Here is a 14157-nt window from a genome sequence, read left to right as displayed (position 1 = left end):
AGGGAGTGACATCAATTTTTGCAAAATCTGAGCTTTCCTTTTACAAGAAGAAAATTATATTTCTAGGGCCAGATCTTCAGCTGGTGTAAATCTAGCCTGGTTCCAATGATGTCCATGAAGCTATTTTAATTTACACCAACAGAGAAGCCCTTTGCTGCCTTCCCAAGTCTGCAGACAGACTATTCCAGTGTCTCTGCTGCTGCTCTGAGCTTCTACAAGTACAGCAGAAGGAGATCTGACCAGAACCTTGCCATTTTCCATTGCTGCTATTCAGAACCATGTGGGTATCCACATATCTGATAAGAACCTGGTAAATTTCAACCTATTTTAAAAGCGTTGCTCATCTAATATTTACGATTTTGCAGTTGTATTTTGATTAACTGGCCACGTTTCTTTCTTGCTTACTTTCTGGTCTTTGCAAATGAATAGCAATACTATAATATAAATATTTGTAGCCACATATATATTTTGGCAAACAAAATATTTTACATTTTTAATTTCAGCTTCACATCTTGGAAAGTCACAGAAATCCTAGAAGTGTAGGGCAGGAGGGGACCTTGAGAGGACATCAAGTACTTTACCTTGCACTGAGGCAGTTTCAAGTAAGACCATCCCTGACTAGTGTTTGTCTAACCTGTTCTTAAAACCCTTCCATAACAGTGTCCTCCCTTGAAAGCCTATTGCAGACCTTAACTAGTTAGAAAGTTTTTCCTAATATCTAACCTAAATCTTCCTCCTGTGAAGTAAGCAGATTACTTCTTGTCCTACTTCAGTGGACATGGAGAACCACTGAGCACTGTCCACAGTCCTTTAACATATTTGAGAACTATTAGGTCCCTGCTCAGTTTTTTTTCCTCAAGACTAAACTTGTGCAGTTTTTTAACCTTTCCTCATAGGCCATGATTTCTAAACCTGTTATCATGTTTGTTGCTGTCCTCTGGACTCTCTCCAATTTGTCAACATCCTTCTTAAAGTGTGGTGCCCAAAACTGTACACAGTACTCCATCTGAGTGCTGAGTAGAGCAGAACAATTACCTCCTGCATCTTAAATACAATGCTCCTGTTTAGTGCAACCCAGAATGATATTAGCCTTTTTTGGAACTGCATATTAGGGACTAGGACACAGGCGGTCTGGCCTACTGGTGAGAGCAGGAGTCGGGTGCAGTGGGCAGAGCAGGCATCCAGGTCAGGGAACTGAGTTGAGACACAGTAACAGAGTCGACTGCTGACTACCAGAGCTAAGGATCAAGTCAGAAGTCAGAGCTGAGGATTAGAGCCAGGAAGCAAGGCATAAGGTCTGGAACTGGAAGGGAGGCAAGGATCAGGCACGGAGCAGGACCATGGTGGGAACTAGGAGAGAAAGCAGGAGCGGAGCAGGATTGGGTGCCGAATGCAGACATGAGCAGGGTCTGCTGCTGCTGCGGGAAATCACTTAGTTGCTCAGTCAACTTCCTGTGCCTCGTTCTGGCTTAATTAGCATGGTCGGACCAATCGGTGGAGCTGGGCAATCCTCCAATCAGCACTTTTGTGCGTGGTGCCTTGGCTGAGGTTGTAGTCGTACTAGCTCCTTGGCCCTTGGGGTTTCAGCAGACTTCAGGTGGCAGCCAGCATGTGATGGCTGCCTGGGAACTCGCAGGCCTGGGCCTAAGACTCAACACATCACATGTTGGCTCTTATATAGTCTCTGATCCGTTGTAACCCTCAGATCTTTTTCTGCAGTAGTTCCATCTAGCCAGTTATATTGTGTTTGTGCATTTGATTTTTCTTTCCTAAGTGTAGCACTTTGCATTTGTTTTTATTGAATTTCATCCAGTTGATTTCAGACCAATTCTTCAATCTATCAAGGACATTTTGAATTCTAATCCTGTCCTCCAAAGTGCTTACCACCCCTCCCCTCAGCTTTGTGTCTTCCCCGGCAAATTTTATGAGCATATTCTTCACTCCATCATCCAAGTCACTAATGAAAATATTGAATAGTACCAGACTGAGGACTGACTGCTGCACAACCCCACTAGATACATTCCCCCAGTGTGACAGCAAACCATTGATAACTACTCTTTGAGAACAGTCTTTCAACCAGTTGTGCACCCACCTTACATTGATTTCATCTAGACCATATTTCCCTAGTTTGCTTATGAGAGCGTCAAGTGGTACTTTGTCAAAAGCCTTACTAAAATCAAGATACATTATGTCGACAGCTGCCCTCATCCACTAGGCCAGTAACCCTGTCAAAGAAGGAAAATAATCCTTCTCTTAGCAATTTTGTCCATTGTTTTCAGAACTGAGGTTCTTTTCCTGTTTCTAACGAACATGACTTCCTTCGGTTTGATTTTCTTTTTGCCTGCATAACTACAGCTCCTTTCTGTTCCAGCTGAAGGCGTTCACAGTTGTGTGTCTCACTGAAAAGTTGGACTTTGACATTTTTATTTATGAACAATTGATATGATTTTTTTTCTTATGAATGATCGATTCAAACAAAAGTAATATTTGTAATTGAGAGGAAGGGCTCCATCTGATCATAGCAATATTAAAGTAAATCACATTTTTGACTCAGCCTTCTTGACACAGAATAAGTTTCTATCACCACAAAATCACTGAATTATTATTAATACATTTGTCTTTCAACACTCTTTTAATACAGTGAACATTCAAGCAAGTATGAAAATTACAACACAATTGCTGTCAATTAGATTAAATGAATGAAGAGCTCAGTTATGTACAGTATGTTTGAAAATATTGTAAGTTTAATAGCATCTAAATTATCCAAATTTTGATACTAACGTTAAAAAAGCGCATTTTAAATACACAAAACAGATCAGTTTTACGAGGAAGAGTCAAACTCACCTGTCAACGAAGGCATGGTGAAGGATAAAGATGGGATCATTAGCAGATCCTTGTACCTGGGACATGGAGCCATTCATATAGATGTGAAGTGCATTATGTAAACTGCTTTGAGACATGTTCGCTATTCCAGTCTGTGGATTGGCAAAGCCTATATGTGAAGAGGAAATCATACACTGATATGAAGATGTGCATAATTATTATTTCAATAAAATAGAAGCTCAAAGTACCTACTAATTAGATTTCATTTATGTTCAGCTCTTTAGTATAATACTAAGATAAATGTTTAAAGAAAGAGCACTAGTATACTTGGAAGGCACATCAGAGATGACATTAGAAGAAACTAAATTAAAACTACTGCTATAAAACTAAAGCAACATGCCACTACACGAACTACTTAATTGATTTATATTTTTAATTCTTTGTCCAATATTTCTGGCTGTTAAAGCATTCTAAAACCCCAATCTTGAAAATATTTATGCATGTGAACTTTATTCATATGAATAGGAAATGTGTTTGGGCCCAAACCTACTAAGGGAATTATTTTACTGACTTACTGTGTCTCTGACAAATCACAGATAATTGGTGAAGCTGTACAAGTCTGAGAAAAGTAAATGAAAGGAGATTGACCCTGGCAATTACTAGTCCGTAAGCCAAAACAACCTGTTGTGTTTTGTGATATACTTAGACTGCAAGCTCTTTGGAGCAGGGGTCATAGTTTTTATTATGTGTGTACAGTGCTGAGCACTTTTCCCTGACTGGGGCCTTTACGAATCACTGCACTGCAAAAAGTAGGAGTAGTAAAAGGTTGGAACAAATAGTCAGCTAGGTCATCCCCTTCCATAATCAAACCTACAGGACAGGGCTCTGGGGAAAGAAGTCTCTTTGAGGGTTGCCCTGAGGACTGGACTTTTAAAGGCTACAGGGCCCATCCCCAAACCCAACAGACACTGGAGAATATGTGACACCTGGCCCCTACTCTAGGGGCCATGTGTCCCCATACTGGTTCTGGCCCTGGTAGCCCCAGTGGTCCCTTCTGGCCTTAAACTCTGAGCTCTCACCTAGCTTCCTGCTAGCACAGGTGTTCCCTAGCCAGCAGGAGATCCCTCAGAGTGTCAATACGGCACTGTATTGTCTCTTTCTCGGAGTCTCCATGGTTATATCTACGCTGCAATTAAAATCCCATGACTGGCCCATACCAGCTGACTTGGGCTTGTGGGGCTCAAGCTGTTTGATTGTGGCTGGCTTGGGCTCAGGCTGCAGCTCTGGGACCTTCCCACCTTGCTGGGTCCTAGAGCCCAGCCTCCAGCCCAAGCTCAGGCATTTAAAGAGCCCCTTAGCTCAAGCCCTGCGAGCCCAAGTGAGCTGGCAGACGCCAGTCACAGCTTTTTAACTGCCGTGTAGACATACCCTATGGTGTCAGGGTTAGGATAATCTCTATAGGCCCTCCTGGGTCCTGTCCTACCCATAGGGTTGGGGGACTTTCTAATTGCACAAACCCAAATACCCTTTCCCTGCCCACTGCCCCACTCCTTCTCTGCACCCCACCCAGTTCAGCCCCCCCCCCGGTCCCTAGCTCTCCCCCACCCTCACTCACTTTCACTGGGCTGGGGCAGGGTGTTAGGGTGCAGGAGGGGGTGAAGGGTCCAGCTGGGAGTGCAGGCTTTAGGGTGGGACCAAAAATGAAGGGTTCAGGGAGCGGGAGGGGGTGCAGGCTCCGGCTGAGGGTGTGTGTGGGCTCTGCGGTGGAGCCAGGGATGAGAGGTTTGCCTTGCAGGAGGGGGCTAAGGGCTGGGGCAGGGGATTGGGAAGTGGATGGAGATACAGGGTCTGGGAGGGAGTTAGGGTGCAGGGCAGGTTCCTACCTGGGGCAAGAGGTTCGGGATACAGGTGGTGATTACCTCAGGTGGTGCAGCAGGGCTAAGGCAGGCTCCCTGCCTGCCATGGCTTCATGCTGCTCCCAGAAGCAGATGCCATGTCTGGCCCCTAGGCCAGGCAGCTCTGTGCAGTGTGTGCTGCCCATGTCCTCATGTGCCTCCCCCGCAGCTCCCATTGGCCACGGTTTCTGGTCAATGGGAGCTGCGGAACTGGCGCTGTGGGTGGGGGCAGCATGCGGAACTTCCCTGATTGCCCCTGTGCCTAGAGGCCAGACACACCGGCCACTTCTGGGGAGCTGTGCAGAGCCAGGGCAGGCAGGGAGGCTACTTTAGCCCCACTGTGCCGCCAACCAGACTTTTAACAGCCCAGTCAGCAGTGCTGACTGGAGCTGCCAGGGTCCATTTTCGACCAGGCATTCCGGTCAAAAACTGGATGCCTTGCAACCCTACCTACCCACTGATGCTGTAGTGGGGTATTACTGAAGTTGGTGTTAAATGTGGTATTTCTTTAACCTAGCTTACTATGCTTCTACTCTCTCTTCTGAATCACTCCTTAAAACACTCTACCAGAACACACACACATGCTAGGCCTCCCTGACACTGAAGTATATCAGAAAAGACAGAAAATCTTTTTAAAATGAAAACTTAACAAAAATAGTGGAACTAACAAGATGCCTTCAGCGCTAAAGTTCAGTGCTCCATCACTTTGTCACATCTCCTCTCCTGTCCATACATTTTACATTGTTGATTAAGGTTGTAAATGTAGTAAGGCAGTAAATGTAGTAAGGCAGAAACCTTGTCTCTTTGTCTGGAAAGATCCTTGCATGCTTTGAGAACAGCATAAATTATAATATCGTGAGTAACCTGGGAGAGTATTTTATTATATCACAAAGCAGTAAAGTAATGGGGGAAGCAGAGTGGTCTAGTGCGGTGTTTCTCAACGACTGGTCCATGGACTGCTGTCGGTCCCTGAGAACTCTCTGACACAGGTTAGGAAGGCAGCAAGCTGGATCCTGGAATCAAAAAGGTTGAGAAACACACTAATCTAGTGTACAGGGCCCTAAATGGGGATTTTGGAGACCTGGGTTCTACTCCCAGCTTTGGGATTGATCTTTTAGTATGGCCACTTCACCTCATATGTCTTTGTCTGTCTGTTTAGATTGTAAGATCTTTTTGGGGTCAAGGACTGTTTTTTACTATGTGAATGTGCGGTGCTTGGTATAATGGGGCCTTAATCTCATCTGAGGCTTCTAGGTGCAAGTGCAGTGCTTCTAATAGTAGTAATTGTCCCTCTCCATAAGTCTAAAATTTTGAGCTCATTTCCAGTTGTTGAAGTCTCACAATGATGTTAACAAATCCAAGGGAAATCAGAGAAGAAGAATGATGATCAAGAGACTGGAGGAATTGGCTTCTGAGGAAAAAATTAAGTTCTACATAAGTATAGCTGGAATAAGATGAAAAAGGGGCACATATCTGAAAGGTCTGGACACAGCAGGGGAGGAGTGGAATTACCTAAGGTGGTATATGGGGAATTAATTAGTAATCAGATGAAATTAATATAGGGGAAATTTAGATCAGGAAAAGCTTCCTGATCGTAAATATTAAGCTGTACAATAGTCTCTGAAGGGAAGTGATGGGAGCCACATCACTTAGAAAATTTAAAACTGGATTGGACAAAACACTAGAAAACGTGTTGTGTGGGGCAATCTGGCAAGGACAAAGAGGTATATTCTAGTTCAGCCAGAAGTTATTGGGTTTTCTGGAATTACTGGTGAAATTTTATGGCATTTTTTTTCAGGAGGCCACACTAGATGATCCTAATAGTTCCTTTTAGTTTTAAAAACTATAAATCTAGGTACTCAATAACATGGTAAGTTTCTTTCAGCTCTCACTTCTATGAAATGGTTCTATGAAAATCAGCTGGAAAAAATCTACTTGTCAGGCTTCTTAAAATGGATAAGACTTCAGGCCCTTCACTTGTATCATACTACAGCTCATTATGGGGGGGAGGGCTGAAGGGAGATGGGTAGAGTACTATTTATATTGCTTCTAGAGTACTCTGGCCAGGAAACTAGATGCTTTGACAAGTTTCAGCCCTAAAAATGGTGTTAGCACTTGAGTTATCATATGAAAAGGGCTATAAAGAATACTTCTGTATTCTAAGATGCACTGAATCAGGGCAGCCTCTTCATAGGGAAATCTCCCCGAGAGCCAGTTTTGCCTAATGTGGACATTATCATTCATACCACCCACTGATTAACCGGGACAGTATTAGAACTAACGGCTTAGGTCATGTTTAATTCTAAGCTGTGGGCTCTTAATGTGGAAGATTTCATATAAATATTACAGATAGAAGAAATAATAATTAAATGCAGTGAGTATCACTTTTACCTGTGTGTTTTTACACAGTACGGCCTTTATTATGATTTCACTTGAATTCTTTTTAGACTTGTTTGAAAGGGTCTCAGAGCAGCCATTTACTCAAGGCAATGGGTGATGAACCAAGCTGAGCCAATTCAGAGGAATCTACAATACTAAAATAATTTTGTAGCATTTTAGGGAAAATTGTACTTCCACGAGGAAGAGAGGGAGTGAATCTGTAATCCACCACTATGATAAACCTCAGAAGTTCTTGGAGGGAAGCCCCATTGGAACGTGATGTGCTAGAACCAGTAGTTATGGCTGGATCTTAAGTTATTGAGCTCAATAGGAGCTTTGCCAGTGATTTAAATTGTAGCAGAATAAAATTCTTAAAGACCACGTACCTGGTTCTGTTCTTGCTCGTAGCACTGTAAATCAAGAAACCAGTGGTTCAATGGAATTGAACTGACCTCAATGGAGCTATGCCAACGTACACCAGTTGGACCTGTGGCCCAAACTTTATTATAGATTGAGCTGATAGCGTCACCTATAGTTGCCCAATACTTTCCATTATAATTATATACATGCAGTCTTCATAAAACATTCAAGTGTCTGTCTTTTAATAGATGCTATTTCATTATACTAACAGTCTACCAGCAGAGATCATGGAACTCCATATACAATCAGTCAGGGCCACAGCTGTATAAACATAGTGCAAGTCAAGTAGTGTCTTCCTTCATTACTCCTCATTTGCTGCTGAATTGACAGCATTAAGTGTATATGGTAGATTTCAGAGAGTATTCGGGGCCTCGATAGTATTATCAACATTAATTACTGCAGTGATGCGGCAAATGTCCCATACATCATACCACCTCCTGCATTCTTTTGGTGTATTATTTAACATTTCTCACACTCTATCACTTAACCACATAAAGATATTTAACTATTTTCAGGGTTGTTGGATTTTATAAATGCACTTAAGTAAAAGTCACTTTGCACTATTTCCAAGTCAAGTGCTAAGGACACCAATCACTTTGAAGGTGACATTTCACTCTCTAAGGTGCATGCCTGGGTCGCATTGACTCCAATACATCTGGGGATGAATGTGGCTGTAAGAAGAATTCCATGTTGCAGAGAAGCACACACGCAGACTGATGTGTCTATTTTATATACATGAGAAGGGTAAAATAAGGCCGTGTCTCTGCTATGGGCACTAAAGTAGCATAGCTTCAATACTGTAGCTATGCCATTGTAACCCCATTGAGTAGATGCAGATTGCCGCAACAGCAAGAGTTTTCCATCAGCTATAGGAGCCAAGCAACCAGTAGCTAGGTCAACAGAAGCATTCTTCTCTTAGTCTAGCTGTGTCTACAATGGGGGCTAGGCTGGCATAACTACAGCACTCATGGGGGTGGATTTTTCACACCTCTGAGTGCCATAGTTATGTAGACCTAAGTTTTAAGTTTAGATCAGGCTTAAGTTAAATAACATGATTCTGAGGATCGGATCTTCAGCTGATTATGGAAGATGTTGGCACTATACCTGTTTACATCAGCTAAAGCGCTAGCCCTTAGCAATCTTTTTATAGGAGATATTTCAGGGCTAAATTCAACAGTGCAGCTGATGTTTTTGGTAGCTACATGTAACAATAATATCATCTAGCTCTCACACAGAACTTTTCATCAGTAGATCTCAACGTGTTTTACAAAGGAGGTCACTGTCATTACCCCCATTTTGCAAAAGGGTAAACTGAGGCACTGGGACTTACTCTAGGTCACCCATCAACAGAGGTGGGACTAGAACCCTAATTCCGAGAGTTCCCAGTTTAATCACAAAATCACACTATAAACTTTATTTTAGCATATGATTAATCTAATACTTATCTCACACTGGTGTAACTTAGGAGTCATTCTACTGAAGTCAATCGGTTTGATCCTGAATTCCAGTTGCACTCATGTAAAACTGGAGTAACTCTATTGAAGTAAATGGAGTTATTCTGGATTTACACTAACTGAAATCAGAATCTGACCCTATGTGGAGTTATTTTGGTACAAAACCTGTGTAAATAAGATCAGAACCAGGTCCTAACTATCTGGGCTCAAGAGCTCATGTAAAGCTATGAGGGTAACAGCAGGTATCTTGTAATGCAGTGGTCAAACTAGGTCAAATTACAAAGGATGGATATAAACAAATAACACAAGTATGTTGGGACAAAATTAGAAAAGCCAAGGCAAAAAACGAGATCAAACTAGGTAGGGACATAAAAGAAAACAAGAAAACATTCTACAAATACATTAGAAGCAAGAGGAAGACCAAGGACGGAGTCGACCCATTACTCAATGAGCGGGGAAAGACAATAACAGAAAATGTGGAAATGGCAGAGGTGCTTAATGACTTTGTTTCGGTTTTCACCAAGAAGGTTGGTGGCAATTGGACATGTAAAATAGTGAATGCCAATGAAAATGAGGTAGGATCAGAGTCTAAAATAGGAAAAGAACAAGTCAAAATTTCTTAGACAAATTAGATGTCTTCAAATCACCAGGGCCTGATTAAATGCATCCTAGAATACTCAAGGAGCTGACTGAGGAGATATCTGAGCCATTAGCAATTATCTTTGAAAAGTCATGGAAAATGGGAGACATTCCAGAAGACTGGAAAAGGGCAAATATAATGCCCATCTATAAAAAGGGAAATAAGAACAACCTGGGGAATTATAGACCAGTCAGCTAAACTTCTGTACCCAGAAAGATAATGGAGCAAATAATTAAGCAATCAATTTGCAAACACCTAGAAGATAATAAGGTGATAAGTAACAGTCAGCATGGATTTGTCAAGAACAAATCATGTCAAATGAACCTGATAACTTTCTTTGATAGGATAGCAACCCTTGTGGATGGGGGGAAGCAGTAGATGTGGTATACCCTGACTTCAGTAAGGCTTTTGATACTGTCTCGCATGACTTTCTCATAAACAAACTCGGGAAATACAACTTAGGGCATGGCTACACTTGCTCGTCAGAGTGCATTAAAGCAGCCCCAGGCTCACTAACTCATGACCCATCCACACTGGCAAGGCACTTAGAGGGCCTGGACTGTGCAGCTGGAGCGCTCCTCAAGTTTGATTTCAGAGTAACAGCTGTGTTAGTCTGTGTTCGCAAAAAGTAAAGGAGTACTTGTGGCACCTTAGAGACTAACCAATTTATTTGAGCATGAGCTTTCGTGAGCTACAGCTCACTTCATTGGATGCATGAAGTGAGCTGTAGCTCACGAAAGCTCATGCTCAGATAAATTGGTTAGTCTCTAAGGTGCCACAAGTACTCCTTTTCTTCCTGGAGTTTGAGTGGGAGTTCTGTTGGAGGAGACGATATTTGTGTTTGGTTTTGTATTGGTAGTATTTGTATGTGTAGAGGCTTGTAGGGGCTTTGCGCTGGGAGAGAAGCTGAGCCCTGATTAGGGGGCGGGGCTTCTTTGACTAGGGGTCCTAAAAGGTAGCAGCTAGTCAGGCAGCGGCACAGGCAGCTAAAGCGGCACAGGAGCTAGCAAACAGAGGAGTTTGAGTGGGAGTTTGAAAGGGGAGTTTGTCTTGTAGTGCTTGTTTCTTGCTGTGGGTGGTGGTGTTTTGGTGTGGTTTGTGTTTCCCAGATTAACAGGATTTAGGTGGGAAGGCAATGACAGATACAGAGGCAGCAGTGGGAGTGACCCATGTAGCAGAAGACACAATGAAGATGACTGGATGTGGAAGCTATGGTATGTACATGATCCTGGAGGGGGCACCTGGTAAGAGTTTTGTCTGTATGAAGTGCCGTCTGATAGAGCTGATGGAGGAAAAGATCCGAGGTTTGGAGATGCAGGTGGAAAGTCTGGTAGAGTTTAGGAAGGGGTTTGAGCAGATTATGGAGCAAAGGCATGAGGTATCTGAAGGGAAAAGCTCAGACTTGCAGATGGAAGCAGGACTGGGGAATTCTGAGGGGAGACTGGGTGAGGAAAGTGGTCAGTGGAAGCATGTGACTAAAAGAACCAGGAAAAGGAAAAGACGGGCTAGTGAAGGAGAAATAGAGCTTAAGAACAGGTTTGCAGAGTTGGAAAATGAAGAAGGGGCTCAGCAGGTAGTCACTGAAGGTGACAGGGCAAGGAAGAAGAGAAGAGCGGCTAGTCCTATAGGAAAAGGGGAAGAGTTAATGGAGATTACACCAAATATGAGCCCCAGGAGGATACAGGATGGGTTAAAGAGGATTACAAGGGAGAATAGGAATGGAAAGAACTTGCAGCCAGAGGGAACAGGGGATAGACTGGAGAATAGCACTGTCACTAGGAAAAGGCAGGTCTATGTGACTGGGGACTCTTTACTGAGAAGAATAGATAGGCCTGTAACCAGAGCTGATCCAGAGAATAGGAGGGTGTGCTGTCTTCCAGGTGCTAAGATACGGGATGTAGACCTGAGGTTGAAAAGGATTCCAAAGGGAGCAGGAAAGAATCCCCTAATTATCCTTCATGTGGGAACAAATGATACGGCTAGATTCTCTCTGGAAAGTATTAAGGGAGACTATTTTAGGCTGGGAAAGATGCTTAAGGAAATTGAGGCTCAGGTGATCTTTAGTGGGATTCTGCATGTTCCTAGAGAAGGGCAACAAAGGTGTGACAAGATTATGACTATCAATAGATGGCTTAGGCAGTGGTGCTGTAAGGAGGGCTTTGGGATGTATGGCCATTGGGAGGCATTCATGGATAGAGGACAGTTCTCTTGGGATGGATTTCATCTGAGTAGGGAAGGAAATAGACTTCTAGGATGGAGGCTGGCACAACTGATTAAGAGAGCTTTAAACTAGGAATTTGGGGGAGATGGTTGGGAGATGTCCAGGTAATCTCCACACCAGAATTTAGCATTGAGAGGAAAGAAAATGAAGTAAGAGTGGATACAGCCGTGGGTAGGAGGAAGGGCAGTGTAGATACCAGTCTAATAGGTTATACTGGTAGTAAAATGACCGTGCGTAATAGGGTACAGAATGTGAGTGAGGCCAAACAGCAAAAATTAAGATGTTTGTACATCAATGTGAGGAGCCTCGGTAACAAAATGGAGGAACTAGAGCTACTGGTGCAGGAAGTGAAACCAGATATTCTAGGGAGAACAGAAACATGGTGGAATAGTCGTCATGACTGGGCTACAGGTATTGAAGGGTATGTGCTGTTTAGGAAAGACCGAAATAAAGGTAAAGGTGGTGGAGTAGCACTGTATATCAATGATGAGATAGAATGTAAAGAAATAAGAAGCGATGAAATGGATATGACTGAGTCTGTCTGGGCAAAAGTTAAATTGGGGAAGAAAACTATTAGAGCCTCCCCTGGGATAGTGCTTGGGGTGTGCTATAGACCGCCAGGATCTAATTTGGATATGGATAGAGCCCTTTTTAATGTCTTTAATAAAGTAAATACTAATGGAAACTGTGTGATCATGGGAGACTTTAACTTCCCAGATATAGACTGGAGGACGAGTGCTAGTAATAATAATAGGGCTCAGATTTTCCAAGATGCAATAGCTCATGGATTCCTTCAGCAAGTAGTTGCTGAACCGAGTAGAGGGGATGCCATTTTAGATTTGGTTTTGGTGAGTAGTGAGAACCTCATAGAAGAAATGGTTGTAGGGGATAATCTTGGCTCAAGTGATCATGAGCTAATTCAGTTCAAACTGAACGGAAGGATTAATAAAAATAAATCTGCAGCTAGGGTTTTTGATTTCAAAAGGGCTGACTTTCAAAAATTAAGGAAATTAGTTAGGGGAGTGGATTGGACTGAAGAATTTATGGCTCTAAAGGTAGAGGAGGCCTGGGATTATTTTAAATCAAAGATGCAGAAGCTATCGGAAGCCTGCATCCCAAGAAAGGGGAAACAATTCATAGGCAGGAGTTGTAGACCAATCTGGATGAGCAAGCATCTCAGAGAGGTGATTAAGAAAAAGCAGAAAGCATTTAGGGAGTGGAAGAAGGGAGGGATCAGCAAGGAAAGCTACCTTATTGAGGTCAGAACATGTAGGGATAAAGTGAGACAGGCTAAAAGTCAAGTAGAGTTGAACCTTGCAAAGGGAATTAAAACCAATAGTAAAAGGTGCTATAGTCATATAAATAAGAAGAAAACAAAGAAAGAAGAAGTGGGACTGCTAAACACTGAGGATGGAGTGGAGGTCAAGGATAATCTAGGCATGGCCCAATATCTAAACAAATACTTTGCCTCAGTCTTTAATAAGACTAAAGAGGATCTTAGGGATAATGGTAGCATGACAAATGGGAATGAGGATATGGAGGTAGACATTACCATATTTGAGGTAGAAGCGAAACTCAAACAGCTTAATGGGACTAAATCAGGGGGCCCAGATAATCTTCATCCAAGAATATAAAGGAATTGGCACAAGAAATTGAAAGCCCATTAGCAAGAATTTTTAATGAATCTATAAACTCAGGGGTTGTACCATATGATTGGAGAATTGCTAACATAGTTTCTATTTTTAAGAAAGGGAAAAAAAGTAATCTGGGTAGCTACAGGCCTGTTAGTATGACATCTGTAGTATGCAAGGTCTTGGAAAAAAATTTGAAGGAGAAGGTAGTTAAGGACATTGAAGTCAATGGTAAGTGGGACAAAATACAACATGGTTTTACAAAAGGTAGATCGTGCCAAACCAACCTGATCTCCTTCTTTGAGAAAGTAACAGATTTTTTAGACAAAGGAAACGCAGTGGATCTAATTTACCTAGATTTTAGTAAGGCAATTGATACCGTGCCACATGGGGAATTATTAGTTAAATTGGATAAGATGGGGATCAATAGGAAAATTGAATAAGGAATAAGGTGGATAAGGAATTGGTTAAAGGGGAGACTACAACGGGTCCTACTGAAAGGTGACCTGTCAGGCTGGAGGGAGGTTACCAGTGGAGTTCCTCAAGGATAGGTTTTGGGACCAGTCTTATTTAATCTTTTTATTACTGACCTTGGCACAAAAAGTGGGAGTGTGCTAATAAAGTTTGCGGATGATACAAAGCTGGGAGATATTGCCAATTTAGAAAAGGACAGGGATACCCTACAGGAGGATCT

At 42.5% G+C, this 14157-nt stretch overlaps 1 protein-coding gene across 1 annotated transcript in view; it reads right to left on the bottom strand.

Annotated features, from left to right (window-relative positions):
* TYR (tyrosinase) overlaps positions 1 to 14157 on the bottom strand; it is an 84259-nt gene that overhangs the window by 34828 nt on the left and 35274 nt on the right. Inside the window, exon 3 of the mRNA XM_073317890.2 lies at positions 2845 to 2992. Within this exon, the coding sequence (XP_073173991.1) occupies positions 2845 to 2992 (148 nt within the window). The remainder of the gene's footprint in view (positions 1 to 2844; positions 2993 to 14157) is intronic.

The sequence above is a fragment of the Lepidochelys kempii genome, chromosome 1, assembly GCF_965140285.1.
Source record: "Lepidochelys kempii isolate rLepKem1 chromosome 1, rLepKem1.hap1, whole genome shotgun sequence".
Taxonomy (NCBI): domain Eukaryota; kingdom Metazoa; phylum Chordata; order Testudines; family Cheloniidae; genus Lepidochelys; species Lepidochelys kempii.
This window is presented reverse-complemented; position numbering and strand designations above follow the sequence as displayed.